We start from the raw sequence: 18132 nt of genomic DNA, 5'->3' as shown, positions 1-18132 counted from the left end.
ATATTTTTATTTTGTGATTTTTTGTTTGCATCCAGATGCTTAAATAATATTAAAGTTTATATTTTTAAGACATCGATGTGTTTCTGTAATTCTGTGATGCGGGGACTGTTATTAAATTATGTCAAATATACTTGAGAAGAAAATGTAGAAAAGATCGTATATTTATTTTTGTCTGCTTATAAATTAAATATTATTTAAGCCGATATTTTCGAAGAGATCGATGCGCTTCCGCAATCCTAGGATGCAGAGACGTCTCGACGGAGTAATCGCATGGTTAGATAGGGCGTTACAAATGTTAGAAATTCCTATCGCCGCGGGGCGTATGTGCCGCGCATTAATTATCGCCTTGCCTTAAATAAATTAGGGTAGTAAACGCGTTATTGCGTCTCGCGGTATGCCGAAATCATCCATTGAATTATTAATGCGTCCGGAAAAGGTCTCGAAAATGTAGGTACGTACAACGTTGAAAACGTAGACGATTACAAAAGTATTTGTGCGTGCGTTCAGACTCTCCAAGATAGAAAAGATTTGCTTTCTTCGTGTACGTTGATATATTCTTTTCGTATCGATACGCGTAAGTGGATGCATTGTTTCTCACAATATTATTTGGCTAACACGACACGTGACGTTCAGTTTCAAAGTTTGTTAGGAAAAAAAAAAAAAACACACACACGCACGAGAATATACCACAGATATACACGTCAGGCCAATTACATTTCGGCTAGTTGAACAGTAAACTTTAAAGACTCGAAAGTGAAACGTATAACTTCGACACTAATATCTTAGAAGATATTCTGACCCGGTATTCTCGTTGCATATTTTGTTTAAAGTGGGTGTACGGTATCTTACTGATATAATATATCATCGTTAAAAGCATACAATTTTACAGATCAAATACATTTATCAAGCACGAAAATGATTTTTTCGAATGCTTAAAGAATGCCAACGATAAGAAAGAAAGGTAACAACTTATAGGGCTGGCTGTAAAAAATTCTTACAAGGCAAAAAAAAAAAAAAAAAAAAAAAAAAAAGAAACTAGTTTTACTAATCAACAATATTAACAAATCATTAAGAGCGGAGGCAGTTTTCACAGATGGAAAAATGAGAAAAGAGAAAGAGAAAGAATAACGATGTCCCAATGGTTTAATAAGCGGCATAGGTACACGGAGCATTAAAGAAGCCAAGGCAGAGCCCGATGTTTTCAGGTAAGCAGACGGACGAGGCATCTCCCGCGGGAGCGCGGGCCGCCTCCTGCGGGAGGCAACCTCGTTCTTCGCGAGCTTCTCCAAGCCGGTTTTACCTCCGGGTATAAAGCGCGCGCGCAAGTACACTTTGCGAAAGGCGAAGCTGAAATAATAATCGAGCCGTATATATACGTACGGGGGAGCGGATAAAGGTTTGATCTTCCCGGCCTCCTCGGGGAGGAAAACTGCTGGATACTTGGGAAAGGTACGAATCTTTCGAGACAGTTTCGCTAGTTACGTAACAGGGACGGTACCGTAGGGCACAACGCCGTGCCAGGGGACGCGGAAATTTTACTTAGCGCAAAAATAGTTGGGATAGAAGAAACTATCGGGGGACCCCGGTGGGGAAGAAACGAAAAAGTAGACGTCGCGAGAGGGGTATTATTCGTTTAATCTGTTACGTCACACAGTTGAAATTTCCCCCATCGGCGACAATTGAAAATTTATATTGGCGAATTACAATTACCTTTACAATCGAAAATTACACCAATTTAAACCGTAAGATTACGATCGTTTATTTGTAATGAAATTATAATTCGAACTTGTGGAAAAAGAAAATGACGAAATCAAGTTGTCAAGTCGGATCGATCAATAGGAGAATTTAAAATACATGCTATTCAATGGTCCCATTATCGAGTGAGATAAATTTATAATATTGTATTTTAAAAAATGCGAAATATATTTTGCGCGTTTACTCTTTCTCTACGGGGGCAAAAAGCACGCGTTTCTCATTGATCTCGAATGTCGATGAAGTACTTCGCGATAAAATAATCCAACATGCATATTTGGCGCACAACAGCCGCGACCACAATGAGAATTAAAAATCCTGTCATTGTCGCCGGGCAGAGAGAAAACCGACGCGCGCCTGATCACTCGCGCGCGCGGGAAAGCGGCGAAAAATGCGCGATGCAGCATATTGTTCGATGCACGTGCACTCGTGCTTGGGATGGGTACGTGTCGCGCGTCCCGGCGAGTCCTCCGGGGGCCAAGGAATCCCATATTCATGAGATTTATAGCGGGATCGCGCTTCTTGAACACCTTCGAACAATGACGATGCATCCCGGCGCATTGTTGCCTGCCCGTAGGGCAATTCGAGTAATGCACCGGAATGCACCGAGCGACGACTGTCCTCTCTCTCTCTCTCTCTCTCTCTCTCTCTTTCTTTTTCTCTTTCTCTCGCAATTTCTTTGCATTGTTACGCAAAGAAGGACGAACGCGGGACAGTTGGGTTCTCATTGCGCAAAGTGCTTGATTTTACTCCGAATATTTATCAAGAAAAATTATATATTTATTATATAATTGTGCTTTCGAGGATATTTTTTATTTAAATTGGATACTTTGAAAATTTACGAGAGAACAACTATTATGATCCAATCGATGGAAAAATTGTGATTGTTAATTAGTATTAACTTTATTAAATACTAAAATTTAACCATTTTTGTCCATTTTTATTAAATAATATAATTTTACTGAATATATAATAATAGTTCTTACCTTCTGACTGACGACTGAATGCCCGTTGCAACTCCTCCTCTTCTTCCTCCTCTTCGTCGTCCTCTGAAACACATTCAATCAATATTATTTATATTTTTCATTCGAAAAAAAGTTTTTCATTTTTTCATTAATTATTATTTGAAAAATTATGTTTGACAAATAAACTGTGCTGTGCTTAACATCAACGTTTATATATATTATATTATATTAAAATTCATTGAGTAAAAGATTAGTAAATATCATAAATTCACGAATAAATGATTTAATTAATTTAAATCTTTTTGTCTCTCTAATTACTTAACTGATTATTATTTTTATTATTATTATTATTATTATTATATAAAGTATGGAAAATGTTTTATTTATCTCACATGATACATTGTGCAAACACTGCCACCTGTTGTACGTAAATACTAAAGAAAAAGTCCATGAGAGAGAGAGAGAGAGAGAGAGAGCTGGCAGTCTAACAAATAACACTCACGCTTAATCGCCGTCGTTTCGTTATCCTGTTCGGCCGCCTCCAGGACATTCTGCTCGTTGCCGTCGTCCCACTCTTCGTCCCCTGCACAAAGAGAGGAAAAGAGAGAGAGAGAGACGCAACCGTTAATTCTATTACATACATTTGCATATCGCCGGTAAAGAGCAGAATCTACAGCTATACCAAGTACAAGTGATAAATGCGACATTCTTGCTTTAAATCTCGCTACAGAAAATTTGTCAAATCACCCCATCGTTGTATATATAAATTTTTTTAGCTCTCATAAAAAATTATAAAAACTATCTCGTCGAGATGCTGTATCGTCAAAAATGAAACAACCTAGCCGCGTGTTTTCGCCGTAAAATATACCCGGTCGACGCACAGGACGACGGCGGCGCTGCCACTCGTTTGTCACGTGGGACCGCAGAATTAAACTTAAAAAATTACACCCCCGTCCGCGCGGCCAACAGGTCGTTTGTTATTTTGCATGGCTCCGACCTACCGCCCGGTCACCCTCCCCCTTTCCCCCCCCCCTCCCCCCGCGGTGATTCGCTCTTTCGTTGTCGCACAGCGAGTTTGCGCCGCAAACTTGCCACTCTAACGATTGCGCTACGTCGAGTTTCCGAAGGTGTCAAACCCGGGTGCGTCCCTCGTTCTATCATGTTGTTGAACTTTTATCCGAACGCGAACATTTGTTACTGTTAACGACTGATTAAGCTAACAAACAGCGTAAACTTTCCCTGCTAATTGCTGCGAATTGATTTGTTTGAATCGCGCAAAAAGCTATGCTTACAAAGCTGAATAAATAACAGCTGTTATCAGTCGTATGAATAACTGCAGCGCAGTTGTATTTATATTAATAGTTAAAATAAAAATATTTGCCTGTGTATGCTATAAAATTTTTCATTAAAATGGTCGACGGAGGATTGAAAGGAATTGAAAGAATTAATGATTGGTAAACGGAATATGGAACGCATGCGATTTTCCGTGGAAACTCATCTCTAACCACACGTTAGCCGTCAGGCAACGAGAAACAACGAGCGTGTCAAATCTGCAGACGAGGCAATGGGTGTTAAATATTCTACAAGACACGACGCGAGAAGGCACCGCATCCTTTGATCGTACGCCTTCGCGCCCTCCGTACTCTGTCAGCTGTCAGGCGTGTCTTACGCCAAGTCGCGGTTCGTGTGAGCCCTAGCGTGATACTCTGTGTACTAATGGTTCATCCATCATCGTGTAACCGAGGACTTTCGGCGAGTTTGATGCGTTAATTGTCGAGGATCGAGACGAAACGCGTGCTCGGTAGATTAATGTCGGACCGAGAACTATAATATATCAATTTTTCTTCGCACATTTCTATGGGGTAAAATATTCTTTGAATAAAACGCGATTTTATTTCTGGAAAAATGCGAAATTCATGTGACCGGCCGAACATCGGCGAATTCAATTTACCGTAAAACATCGTAAACAATTTGACGATGAGACGGGCCAGTCTTAACCAATAATCGTAAAGGTAGAGAGAGTAGAATCGGCTATATCGGCTTGAGGGCACCCTCTCCACACATACCTATAACGCGTGTATATCGTTCCGCAACAAGCCACGTAATACGACCTGGCCTAGATGACGCCATTCTCAAGATGGTCCGAGGCAAGGTTGGCAAAGCGAAGGGAGAGGGGGAGGTAAACTCACGAAAATACAGGTTGCAATCTCGGCACGAGCTCTGTGGCTAACGTTAAACGGATGTGTTATTATAGCTTCGGCATGCATGCTCGCCAAGATAACTGCATATTGCGGCTTAACCCGTTCTACAAGGACCCTTCGAGTTGCCTCCATCTCTCGATAATGCCTTTCGCGATGAAAGTATATCGCGCCTTTCCAATAATGTTTTTTTTTTTTTTTTTTTTTTTTTTTATTTTGATTGATACTCTTTTACCGTCTAATTTATCTGAAATTAATTCATTCAAATTTGTGTGCGCGCTGCATTATAATTATAAAATTAAGAATAAAAAAAATGTTTCATGTAAATTTAGATGTTTAAGAAATTAACAGATAGATTTATTTATCGAAAGATTTAAAATGTTTTTATAAATATTTCAAGTCTTTTTTGTTATTTATTTTTTTGGACTAATTCAATGATAATAATCTCATTGTCAGTTATTAAAATAGTAGCGGTTTTATATATAAATTTTAAGACAATTAATTATAACGAATAAAAGTCTGTTGCATTAATTAGTATCTAAAATAAGATATCAGTCTTCAATGATATTTCAAAGTTAAAAATTGGCACAAAGAATTTTATTCCCACGAAATTTCTCTCGTTTCATGTCAAGCGTTCCGCAGGTTGAAAACCCTTTCCGGTAACCCTTTCCGGTTACGCCGGGGCGCGTCCCGCGGGACGCGTCAATCCTCACGGAAGTCCGCAAGGGTCCGCGAGTCATTAATCGATACGGCGTGAATAAAGGAGCGCCCTGCGGGTTATATCCGGGCCGTGCGCGATATCTCTATCCGCGTTGCAGCCGTCGTACGTCTTGGAGTCCGTGACAGGCAGGCAGGCAGGCAGGCAGGCAGACAGCCACCGCCATTGGGAAGGGCCGTTGCTGCTACTGCGGTGGGTGTAAGGGAGGGAAAGGAGGATTGTCGGGAGGGAAGTCGAGGGAGATCCCGAGGGACCGCGTACCCAGGGTAGCTCTGACGCGGACTCAGACTCCCGAGGGACGCGAGCATCCGCCGGCGATGGCGCCGGCAAACCCCCTCCGGCGCCGTCAGCGAGGCATCTGCTTCCTTGAGGGCCCGGGAATATTGCGGAGGGGCTTTGGTACCTGTCACACCGACTTTCGCGACACACGTCAACGACGTTCGGTCGGTGTATACATTTCTGCATATTTGTCGGATTATGATATCAGTATAATATGTCATTTTTTATTTCAGAGAAAATATAACGAGAGAGAGAGAGAGAGAGAGAAAGATATCATAATTATAATGTTTATGTAAATATTTTTTTCGACAATTTAATTATAATAATTATCTCATTGTCTGATATTTTCTTATAATTATTTTCATTTTTCACAAGCGAAATCTGTCAATTGTTCATGATCGAGCAGAGACTTTCGTGAAAGAAAAACAAACAAACAAACAAAAAAAAAAAAAAAAAAAGTCTAGAAAGAGAATGTGTTAAATCGACGTCTGGCTGTCGTGCGACGTGTATCGCCATAAAAGCGACGCCAAGTTTGCGGACTTGTCAACGGGTGGCCGCTTCTCAAAGGAATACCGCCGCGTCGCGGGAATGCGTTCTCGAGTATGTCTTTTGTATAAGACACGCGCGCGCGCTCTCTCTCTCCTTCCTGCGGAATACGCAGCCTTCCGCATACCTTCCGCACGCTATTAAAAAGCACGCGCACGCGGCTGATCTCTACTAAAGTTCATCACTTCATTTCCCGCCTTCTAATTCCATACGGATGATCTAACCTTGTCACGAACGTACATAGTGTGTATCAACACCAAACGCTTTTCAAGATCTTCGGAGAATGTATTTTTGAAGAACCAATAACATATACCTAATGTATATGCACACATTATGATTTATTAAAATATATATAATTATATATGTATATAAGATTATAGGGTTTATTAAAATATTATTTCGTTGTATTATATAATATTTATACGAGTTTTTTAATTTACATTTATGTATATTATTTCTTCATCTTAGACACGAATGTGTTATTAATATTTTACAAAATAATTTCGAGAGCGACATATGCAACATGAAAACTTGAGAGAAAATATATAAAACGCTCTCTTGTGGGATAGAACGGTCGAACGGTTAATGCAACACATTTTTAATTTTATATTTGGAATGATACATCACTTATTGAGTGTGATGAGAGACAAGCAACGGATGTAATTGGATGTTGCGTGATGGGGAAGCCGCGTACTCTTTGTGGACAATATTTAACGAGAGGCCGATAACTTAATCCGAGTTAGCGGGCGCGTTATAACGATTATGACCGCCGGCGAGGACTTAGTGCTGTCACTGCAAAAACTAATAGCAGCTTAAATTTTAGAGGAACCACGGATTAAATGGCTTAAAACGCTTAGTCGGAAATTTACATTATACCGGTAACGCGACCGTCTTCCGTCTGTCCGATATTACTGCGAAGAAAATGGCATAAGTAAGTGTTCCGTCATCGATATGTAAAATCGAAAGTTGAATATAAAATAATATACGTCATTATAAGCAATTGTCAATTAACATTATAATCATGTTATAATTGTGTAGGGTCACAAGTAATTATTTATATTTTCTATAAAATTCTTTCGCTTAAGTCATTTAATTCGAATACTTTAATTTAATACAAATTTTAATTTAGATATCTTTCAATCTGCAATCGACTGCATTTTAGTTCTGTTTAACGTGGGAAAAAGGGAGGGGAGGGAAGTTGGAATAATAATCATCGATAAGCAAGCGCCGCTCGAGGTCCGGATCGTTAATCATTTCTGCGCGTGTAAATTAATTCCGGGGCGATAATTATGCATTTATGCGAGCACGCACAAATTACAATCACGTTCCTGAGGCATAATGCACATGATTCAGGTCATTGCGTCCTACTCACCAATTATAATGCGCTTATATATCGCGTATATTTAGGTGTTCCTTCATACTTGCCGTTAGAAATGCATATGCACGCTGGCAACCGAATTTACATACGATACATAATGCAGATCTAATAACGCACTGTGCGTGTATACATTTCCGCGTTTGTGTGTATTATGTGTACAGATTGATAAATTAAGACTTCTCTAATATAATCTAATATAATTTAATATAATCGGCCTCGCATCCCGCCATTTCCCTAATTTCTGCCAAAGTGTTATTATTATCGACATAAAAACTAATAAATTGACAAATACGTACATATTTTTCATTTCTTTTTACGTGATATATTTTTCATCAAAACTAGCAGTAATCTACGATAAAATTAATAATGCCAACATTTATGTAGCATATTAAATATTAATAAAATTTGAAAAAAAAAAAAAAAAAAAATGTTCTTTTCTCTATCCTTTATTTATGATTTAATATTGAATTTTAAACTTGACACAAAAGAAGTTTACTTGAAACACAATGTTATTTCTATTTGCTTTATTTATATATATTATTTTAAAAAATATAAAGCAGAACAGACTGAAGGCTTGCGATGCAAGCCAATATATTCCCATTAACGCAATTATCCTCCGTTCAACTGCTACCTACCGGTTGTCCACGTTATGACGAGGGCATTGGAATCCATTAATACGGCTTCGGTCGCGCGCAGGTTCATTATCGTGCATTAATTAGCAACACCCTATATCACTACACTAGCAATACTATCGGTATGGCTTGCTATTTCGTGGCTAACCACTGGCTCGTGATGTCCTGACCGCGCAATGGCAGTCAGTTTGATCCGATAAAAGAGACGACGTTTTTTATCGTCTTTTATCGCGACAAATAAGTAAACTCATGCTACAGTTTTGCCAAATATTTTTCTTACCGCAATCTTTATCTTTTTTTTTTCATACCGAGATATATCCTATCGAAATATCATTACCGGATGTCCGTCATATAATAATTATATATGACAATACCAGAAAACGAATATAATTATTTCGATGAATGAAAATTCGATACCGTTGCGATATTTAATACTAGAAATAAATAAAGCTTTGTCATTGTATTTTAAATTCTGAAAAAAAATTCCCCACATATAACATTAAGCGAATGTTATTTTTTTTATAATAGAAATGATTATATGTACTGTGTAGAGAAAAATAGTTAATATGTATTTCGCGGAGCGAAATTCGCTGTAGGATTCGGACGTTTTATCCTATCTAAATCCTGATTCGCAAAACGACGCTCTTTGCTCATCGACCGACGCCAATATTTCGGCAGTCGAGTGCCTTTTACGTCCGCTATTGGGATTTGGATGTGGCCGGCTACCAAGCCAGCTCGAAACGAGCACCGCGAAACTTTCGTTTCCGCTCAATCGTCAATTCCGCCGACAAACGAGAAATGATACGAGCACCGTAGCAGGGTCGCAATTTTAACGGAAAAGAGCCGTACTGCACGTATATATACACTATGTATGACCATTGCGAGCTTGCTAGATCTTTACGATTGTGTGAACGTATTTTTGTGTGTGTAGCCTTTAAAGTTAAAATTAATCAAACTCGTAAACTTGTAAGGTTTGTTTTAAATATAATACTTTGGGAAAAATAACTTAGAAATTCTATATTCCTGCCCTTTTCTCGAATTTGTTATTTAACAACTAAAAAATTCTTTCCAAAAAAAAGAGATCTAAAAGAAGCGTAGAAAAATTATAAAAAAAAAAAAAAAAGATGAAAGAAAACTAGGAGACTATTGCGCGAAACAGAAACAGAAAAAGACTCGAAGAAGAAGTTCAAAGGAGAAAGTGATAGTGGAAACGAAAAAGAGAGAGAAAGAGAGAGAGAGAGAGAGAGAGATCGGAGGAACGAGATGCGCGCGCGAAAGGCAGGATGAGGAAGACGAGAGTGCGACCAGAATTGGATAGGATAGGCGAACTGGTGATTACAGAGGCCGGAGATTCCCCGGGGACGAGCACCGGTCTCCCGCGGGCTTCCACCTAATTCCATCCTGGCTGACTACTGACTCTCTCTCTACCTCCCCCTCTAGTTTTCTTCTCTATCTATCCTATACACTTATTGCCTCTCTTTCTGCCTCTAACCGTTCGCCTCTCTCTGTTGACGGTACTTCTCTCTCTCTCTCTCTCTCTCTCTCTCTCTCTCTCTCTCTCTCTCTTTCTACCCTTTTGCTTCTGCGGTGAAGCATTCGGTCCTCCTTTTGCCCTTCGCGTTTGATCAGCCCTCAATCCTCTCCCTCTTTCATTTGAGCACGCGTTCCTGTTTCTCTCTCTCTCTCTCTCTCTCTCTCCGTTTTCTTTTCTATTTATCTCGCTCACTGCATTTTCTCTTTCAGCCCTTCTGTTTATTCCGCATTTACGATTCATCTCTTTCCTTTTCGTCTCATATTTTTCTCTCCTTCTTCCTTCCCTTTCCCTTTGTTTTCTGCATTTCACTCTTTATAGCGACTGTATTTTGATTATCCGGTGTTGCACGTATGCTTTCGACTTGCTACAACAATCCAACACCCCTCGAACCGTAATCAACCAGCGGTTTCCACTGTTCTATCTGTCTCTGTTCTTTGCTATTCATCGTGCGCGGATAAATAGTATAAACATCGCGTTACTCGATAATTGATACCATTAAGCGAAAAACTGATAAAGTTGAATTTTTCGAGGAAATTGTACACAGTTAGATATGTATGTTATGTTTTCTTTTTGTTTAAAAAATTTTTGGCGTAATTTAGAAAATTAATAGGAGCCAAATAATGTGATATGATTCCATAGCAAGTATATATGTCCATATACTTTTTATTATTATATCATGCTATTGCAAAAACTCGATGAAAACTGAAAACTATACGAATAATGTAATAGAATTGATGGAATAAGTATACCGCGATATATTTCCATTAATATACATAAATAGAAATAACGGATAAATATATTCTATAAATAAAAGTAATGAATATAAATAAGAATTATTAGTTGAATTATATTCGATCAATTTAATCTTATTTTCTCAAAAGCTTTATACGAAAAAATTTTACTCCATATTTTTGACTTTTACTGTTTTTCATTTACATATTATGAATTACGCCCATATATTTAGGTTAACAGTTTGTTTTTTTTTTTTTTATTTTATTTTAATTAAATACAATGCGTACACGCAATCGCGAAATTATTAAAACGTTCTAAATTTTCAAGTTTTAAAATTTACTTGAATAATTCGTTTTTAATTACTATAATTTTTACAACATACAATAGTGGCTTTTTACGCGCGTATCTTACGTCACTTTTATGTCGCGGCACGCTTGCACGTGTCTGAAAGTTTCACGAAGCACCCTTTTAGTCCGACTTCTTTCTCGCCCTTCTATATATGTACCGCCTTCGCACGAATGAACACCTTGCAAGAACTTCGCTATTATTCGTGTGTTTCTGCGACACATATGAAAGCTCATAAACCTTAATCTCGTAAAACCGTCGTCTAGAGACGGCAGATTTTCGTGTCTGTCTCTTTCGTTTTGATTTTTTCTCCTCGTGTTTATCGTGCGCAAAAATTTATTTATGTTTCACAATAATACAAAAAATTCTTAGCAATATCATTGAATTTATATAAATATTACTTGTAAATATGTAATTCATATAGTTCTGTAATTTGTGTAATTTTACGGTTCAGAGAGGAAGAAAGAGAAAAAGAAAACGTAATTCGTTCATATACATGTCAAAGTTTAAAGAGAATAAAATATATCAAGACCTACTACTTTAATATTTTTTTTCTCAAAGAAGCATTATAAATATTCCCTTTTATACAAACAGTCAAATATATTTATTTTTTAAAGAGATGATATATAATGTCAGAAATTTAAAAGTTGTATCAAACTTTTGTTAAAAAAGTATTTCATTAAATAATCAATTATAAATTGGTTAATTAAAAAAAAAAATTGTCATTATGACTACGAATACTTCAAAACATCATTCTACTTTTGTTCTATATATATTCCATAAGCTAAAAAATGTTTCAAAGTATTCGTAGCGCAGTCTATATTATAATGTATGCATAAAATGTTACAATATTAAAACATATAATCATTAGAATTTTCAAATTTCGAAATCATTTCGATATAATTTAATCACATTTAATAATTACAGACTGATGCAATCTCGATGAATAATACAATATTTGGAATATATTTTGATAATGATAAATGTGTAAAATTGACAATATTCACAGGTTGTGATAACCTATTCACATCGTTTACCAACATTTTCTGTTTATCGATACCCATCAATGTGTCTTTCTAGAGGAAAGTTCTAACGATCATTTTCTCACTCCCCGAATAAATCTAAGGACGAAACAATAATGGCAAGACTTACGTTTGAGAGATCGTGGCTTCGCCTGCTTCCTCCTGGACATATCACCGCACTGACACACGCACTTGCGAGCGTGGACGGGGAATCAATAGCGGCTCCTCACCGGCATGTCACTACGCGCGGACCACACTCGACAATTATACGACGACGAAGACGATCTATGCAATATTCCGCACTGTATTGCTCGCTTCGTCCCGAAAACGCGACACGAACGAACCCGCTCGCGGGAAAGGGCTTACCGCGTGAAGTCGGTCTCGAAAGTCGCGCGCGATCGAGAATCAAACGTCACGCACGTAACGTACCACGTGGTCCGCTCGGCGCGCCAAGGGCGTACGCGAGTGAGCGCGCTGGATCAGCGCGACAGCCGCGCTTGGAAGACACGCGACGAATGACATAGCCGGGCAGCTTCGCGTCGCGGCCGTAAAGGAGCGCTGGCGCTGCGCAAGCGTGTCACCTGCGCGCTGCGCGGCCGCCATGCGCGACGTACGCACACACACAACGCGCGTTCGCTATCCTTTTCTCCCTCCCGTTCGACCTTCTGAAAATAAATACCAAATGTTTTTGTACTATACCTTGCATTCCTTTCTATGGATAATCATTCTTATGAATATATATAATATTATATCAAGAGTTATACAAAAATTTATGCCATCTCTTTTTCTTTTACAATTAATTTTAATATAAAATGTAGAAATATTGTATTCTTTATGCAAGAGGTTATCATTTTTGTTACATGATGAATATATACGTATAATTTGAATACGACACGCTACTGTATGATTCCTATATTATCGTTAATGTAGGAATAAAAAGATAACGTACCGATAGAGCAAAAATTATTTGGAATATAACGTGTGAAATATCTCCGATTATTCTTCTTTCGACAACGATGACGAGTGCATTTTATATTGCTCATACTTTACGTTTAGTACATAATAGCTCTGAAATCGACAAAATTTACGTGGACAATATTAATTTAGTTTAATCACAAAATGAAACCCAGGCAAATATGTACCCGATGATAATCGTGTATGCTTCGAAGAGAATAAGATACGCGAGAGCGGTTCCGAGATCCATTCCATGATACACAAAAAACTGACATCCTCCTATATATATATATAAACGTATTAATTGTATGCGAGAAACGCTTTACGAGATACTTACACACATAATTTTTCGTACGATTCGCTTTCGAATAGTTAATAATCGCGAAAAATACGGAGGAATCCGTTCGTCCGTTTGTAACGTCTTCTGTGACTACTGTGATTTGAATCTATCAAATATATTGCAGTTTTCGAAAATTATTGAGAGGGCGTTAGTGCATGCATATTACATACGCGTGACGTTGTACTTCAGGTTCGTCTTTCATGTGTGAGTGACATAAATTCTTGAAGGCTGTTTTCGGTATTTTCGTCGGTGTTAAGAGACGTTATTTTATCAGCATTAAGTGTTTATGCGTATCATTTTGCCGTCCTTTGACGTCATCATATGTAAGTTTGCAATTTCTTTCGTTATTGCTCGTTTTCAGTTTTTTGTTGCTCAGGTTAGGATACAAAAATGTTTTACAAGGTCAAAAATATTATGAGTAAAGAGAAAATGTTTATAGAAATTTAGACCTTTGTTTACAAATTTAACACTAAATTGTGTTCGACTTTTGTCAATCTTTCTTTTTTTCCCTATATTAATTAACATGGACAATACTGTTTTATGCTTTTTATAAATAATATCTGCATTATAATTTTATTTATTTTGTTTTTCTTCTGATATAATACTGAAGAATTTTCTCCAATTTTCTTTTCTTAATAATATTTAATTCGCTCTTTTCTCGCTAAGTAATTGGTTGAAATAAAATAGTATATCATACGATATATAAAATATCAACCGTTGTACAAACTACTTGCAGAAAATGTTGGCATTAGAGCGCATTCCTGATCAAACCGGATACTTGGTATTAACAGAGGATGGTGCTGTGTTAACTGTAAGAAACTGTTTATAACGATACCTTTCGATTTATAATAACAAGTGAAGTATTTTGTATTTGTTGTTGCAGTCTGGAGGAGATTTGGAAAATGATGAGAGAGTAGCAAATATCATTAGTAGTTTAGTTACATTAACGAATAAGGTTGATCCCAAGGCCTTTCCTTTGAACAATGCTTTTGAAAAAATATCGATCAATTATAAGGATCATTGCTATGTTATATGTCTTTCCAACAAGAAGATTTATGTAGTGAAGAGGAATCTACCGTCTCCAACTACAGCAAATGTTGAGCCACAGTCTACCATTGAGATGTGAATAAAAGTAATGCACGCAAAACAAATAAAGTTATTCTGCAAACTTTAATATATCTAACATACACAAGTTCAACTCCAACTATATTCTAAGATATTTATTCATCGTTATGTATTTATATAGGAATATTAGGAATACATGTATCACTTTCAAGATTAAAATGAGTGCAATGTATCGCATATATTATAGTTTTAGAAAAGGTTAAATATCTTATTTGATGTAATGATTTCTTTCAATTAGTAATATAGAATATTCTTCCAACATATAATTTTATAACAATTATGACTATTATTCTTGAAATATATTTTATCAAAATATTTTTAAAAGTTTTATATTGTGTACACATCACATTTCACACTTTTGGCATCGGTGCACCTTGATTTGGAAATTTTAACATTGTTTAAGATAAATCTGTTTTTCATAACATTTTATTAACATATATAATAGATATATTAATATATCTATCTCATATATATTGTACTCTCGATGGAGATAAATATCAAAGTACTAAGTATCATTGTCGCTACTAGAACTGTCATAGTTTACTAAAGACGCGCTTGAATCATTAACTTTTGAGGTACTAGCGTTACCTGTTACTTCCTGTACTTTTGGTGATTCTTGATTTTGTCGTTTTAATTGGTTACTTGAAAATAATATCTTTTTCTTATTTTTAGATCGTACAATCGAAACCAATCGTGTTAATGTTGTGCCTCCTTTTTTCCTTGTATCTAAAGAAAAGGCGTTCATAAACATGTGTAATAACATATAATACACACATCTGAGTTCATTTAAATGCTAAGTAAAACATACCTCTTTTATGGGTAAGTAATTTGGCTAGTTTGATGTCATCTTCGTGTTCATTTACTATGTCAATATCTAGCCCAGTCTTTTTTAATAAAGCATGATCTTCGGTTTGCTTCTTCTTGAGTTCTTTTTTCTTTTCCTACAATACAAAAAGCATTAGAATTAGAAAAAAAATTCAAATTTATTATTGCTAATCAGGTATTCTAATTGCATAAATAAATAAATACATTATTATAAATAAATTTAATGATTATACCCGAAATAAAGCTCTGACTGCACAATTCGAACTGTAGTCATCTTTCCAAATACTTTCATTCAAAGCTATTGCATTTTCCAGTGCCGAATCTCGAAATTTAGCTACTTTTTTATCTTCTATACCATGCTCCAATTTGTACATTGCATCGTCATATAATCTGCACGATACTTCTTTCGTCTCAGGAACAACCTGTTCATTCTGTTTAGGATCCCATCGATTTTCTTGACGCCTTGCACCGCTCACTATGACATAATCCAAATTCTATAAAATGATGAAACATACCTTTAGTTAAATGCAAAAACAATATTCATTTTCATTCACTTTAGTACTATGACTTACAGCAGGATCAGTTTTAATTTCAAAGTGATTGTCGCAGAGATGACACTTCATGCGAAACTGATAAAGCGGTGTACTGTAGTACATTCCAATCTTCTTCTTTTCTGCATTATATCGAACACCCATGCCAATGTGATTACCGCATCCGTTGCACCATATATTGTAGGGCATTTCAAACCGTATGATCAAGATGCCCATGTGAAGCTTACGGGCTCGTTCACGCAATGCATGAGTACCCAGGAACTTATTGAGACCACCAGCACGAGGATCATAGTCCGGTGGATAGTACAAATTTGTTCCCTTTCGTTCTCCCATTGTGCTACAATTTATTTGTTAATATACAACAAGACATAAGACAATATAATTGCTAGTGATAAATAATTATGTAATGTTGATTAATATTAATTTTTCACAATAAATTGTTATTTGTATGTGCCTGTCATCATACTTTATATTTATCTATATATATGTGTACGCTATAATAACTATTTATATATAATTATAAAATATAACTCTGTACTATATATACCTTGTTTTCTTTTTAAATCAAAGAGAAAATATAAAGCAATCGAAGTTTATTGAAATCAATCTTTCTCAGCTCTTCTGGTTTGACGTCTGAGTCTGACGTTGATCTGCGTTGATCTTGACGTTTCTTTCAGTAAAATATACTAGCGACACTTGAGGCTACTTTTGAAACTAAATATCAACAGTATACCATGATGGTACATATGTTTAATATATCATGATATGGTATGTCATTTTCAGGTAAATAATTACATTTATATACCGTCTGATGTCGCTAGTATTACCTTTTTCATTCTTATTGTACTTCACAAATGAATGAACGTATGCATTACACATATTTGCAGTCTATATTAGAATGCCTCCAGTATATTATATATTTTGTGAAGAAAAAGATGCATCTTTTAGTAGAAGACCTTTTCGATAAAATAGCATTTATTATTGTTTGATAAAAATAGATTAAATATAATAATTTTCAATTGTATATTTTCGAAATTTTTGCACACAAAACTGAAATTTTTTTATAATTTTAGTAATTTTAAAATACAATTTATATATATTTATGCTCCTAAAATAATTAGTATTTTGCTTAAACATTTTATTAAATATTTAATTAAGTATTATATAAATTTAATAAAATATAATTAACCCAGTAAACGCTAGATATTCCTGAAATATTTATAAAATATATTTCTAAAATCCAAAATTAACAAAATAAGCACAAAATGTTCTGATTTCTTATCATTTTGTACACTGTTTTACTCTACTTTTTATTTCATTTTTTATGTTCCATACATATATTAAAATTTACACTATAAATGTTCCTTATTACATATACAGGTATAATGTTCATAGAATATTTTAAATATTTCACAATTATTTGGACCGTCTATGAACATTTCCCTACTACAGAACTTTTGGAATACAAATGGAACATTTTCAGGAATATTTACCATTTACTGAAAAGTTTTATTAAATATTTATAATTAAGTTAAATATATATATATATATATATATATATATATATAAAATAATTAAATTTTTTTTTAATTGAAATGGATATGTTTAATGTATAAAAGAAATTTTACATTGATTTATTTAAAGAAACTAACACATACATAATTTTAAAACCATTTATTCATGGCATATGAGTTTCTTATATTAATTGTCTTATATTAATCTCTTATATTATATAGGTGTGTGTCTTACGCTAGTTATCTCGAGGAATTACATATGTACATACGTTCAGGCTTGCTACGATCGTAAATGACTAACGAAGAAAGCAAAGAGAGTTTTTATCACAAATTAAATTATAACATATAAAACTGTCTTATATAGTCAACAAGAAATTATATTCAACATGTATATTCAATTAAAATTTCTGGTTTTTGATTTTTCTGATTTGCTCACAGAATCCATATAATCGTTTCTGTCAGCAAACCAAAGTATAATAAATATCGAATGTCCTAAAAAATAACTAAAAGTCTCCTCCTCGTTTGATAAAAGAAAGTAAAATCTCGAAAACTTTTGCGATACTCGGAATAATATTTGCGACACACTTTGGTGTCGTGAACTATGCCATTTCAATGGTACACGAAACCTCCTTCTCAGATAAATTATATTTTTGTTCGACTTTTGAAGTGCCGAATTCTAGAGGTCGTTTTTGATAAATTATTAGCTTCTCTCCTTTGTTTCT

The 18132-nt window shown here is 35.6% G+C and overlaps 3 protein-coding genes across 4 annotated transcripts in view; 1 reads left to right on the top strand and 2 right to left on the bottom strand.

Annotated features, from left to right (window-relative positions):
• L (zinc finger protein Lobe) overlaps nucleotides 1-12564 on the bottom strand; it is a 76994-nt gene extending 64430 nt beyond the window's left edge. The window contains exons 1-3 of one of the 2 annotated variants that reach the window (XM_072904443.1): nucleotides 12232-12564; nucleotides 3220-3300; nucleotides 2739-2801 (exon numbers count right to left, since the gene is read on the bottom strand). In XM_072904443.1, the coding sequence (XP_072760544.1) occupies nucleotides 2739-2801; nucleotides 3220-3300; nucleotides 12232-12271 (184 nt within the window). In that variant the 5' untranslated portion in view covers nucleotides 12272-12564. The remainder of the gene's footprint in view (nucleotides 1-2738; nucleotides 2802-3219; nucleotides 3301-12231) is intronic. The other variant, XM_072904444.1, reaches the window with a different exon arrangement.
• A 927-nt stretch (nucleotides 12565-13491) lies between these two features.
• Nucleotides 13492-15436, top strand: Lamtor4 (Late endosomal/lysosomal adaptor, MAPK and MTOR activator 4). Its single transcript, XM_072904449.1, has 4 exons — nucleotides 13492-13718; nucleotides 14132-14206; nucleotides 14279-14527; nucleotides 15193-15436. The coding sequence occupies exons 2-3, from the start codon at nucleotides 14135-14137 to the stop codon at nucleotides 14519-14521; spliced, it is 315 nt and encodes a 104-aa protein (XP_072760550.1). The 5' UTR covers nucleotides 13492-13718; nucleotides 14132-14134; the 3' UTR covers nucleotides 14522-14527; nucleotides 15193-15436.
• Nucleotides 14527-16575, bottom strand: LOC140672358 (coiled-coil domain-containing protein 130 homolog). Its single transcript, XM_072904448.1, has 5 exons — nucleotides 16444-16575; nucleotides 15918-16233; nucleotides 15579-15839; nucleotides 15329-15461; nucleotides 14527-15246 (listed from the first exon to the last, which is right to left on the bottom strand). The coding sequence occupies exons 2-5, from the start codon at nucleotides 16227-16229 to the stop codon at nucleotides 15026-15028; spliced, it is 927 nt and encodes a 308-aa protein (XP_072760549.1). The 5' UTR covers nucleotides 16230-16233; nucleotides 16444-16575; the 3' UTR covers nucleotides 14527-15025.
• Nucleotides 16576-18132: the final 1557 nt, after the last annotated feature.

The sequence above is a fragment of the Anoplolepis gracilipes genome, chromosome 13 (assembly GCF_047496725.1).
Source record: "Anoplolepis gracilipes chromosome 13, ASM4749672v1, whole genome shotgun sequence".
In the NCBI taxonomy this organism is placed as follows: domain Eukaryota; kingdom Metazoa; phylum Arthropoda; class Insecta; order Hymenoptera; family Formicidae; genus Anoplolepis; species Anoplolepis gracilipes.
Note: the sequence above shows the minus strand (reverse complement) of the source record. Positions and strands in the feature narration are given on the sequence as shown.

Excerpts from the sequence above, each read along its gene's own strand:
- LOC140672358 (XM_072904448.1), bottom strand. The coding sequence starts at position 16,229 with ATGGGAGAACGAAAGGGAACAAATTTGTACTATCCACCGGACTATGAT. Across the intron at positions 15,840-15,917 it reads AAATTAAAACTGATCCTGCT|AATTTGGATTATGTCATAGT; the intron begins GTAAGTCATAGT and ends ATCATTTTATAG. Across the intron at positions 15,247-15,328 it reads ATTACTTACCCATAAAAGAG|ATACAAGGAAAAAAGGAGGC; the intron begins GTATGTTTTACT and ends CCTTTTCTTTAG.
- Lamtor4 (XM_072904449.1), top strand. The coding sequence starts at position 14,135 with ATGTTGGCATTAGAGCGCATTCCTGATCAAACCGGATACTTGGTATTA. Across the intron at positions 14,207-14,278 it reads AGGATGGTGCTGTGTTAACT|TCTGGAGGAGATTTGGAAAA; the intron begins GTAAGAAACTGT and ends TTGTTGTTGCAG.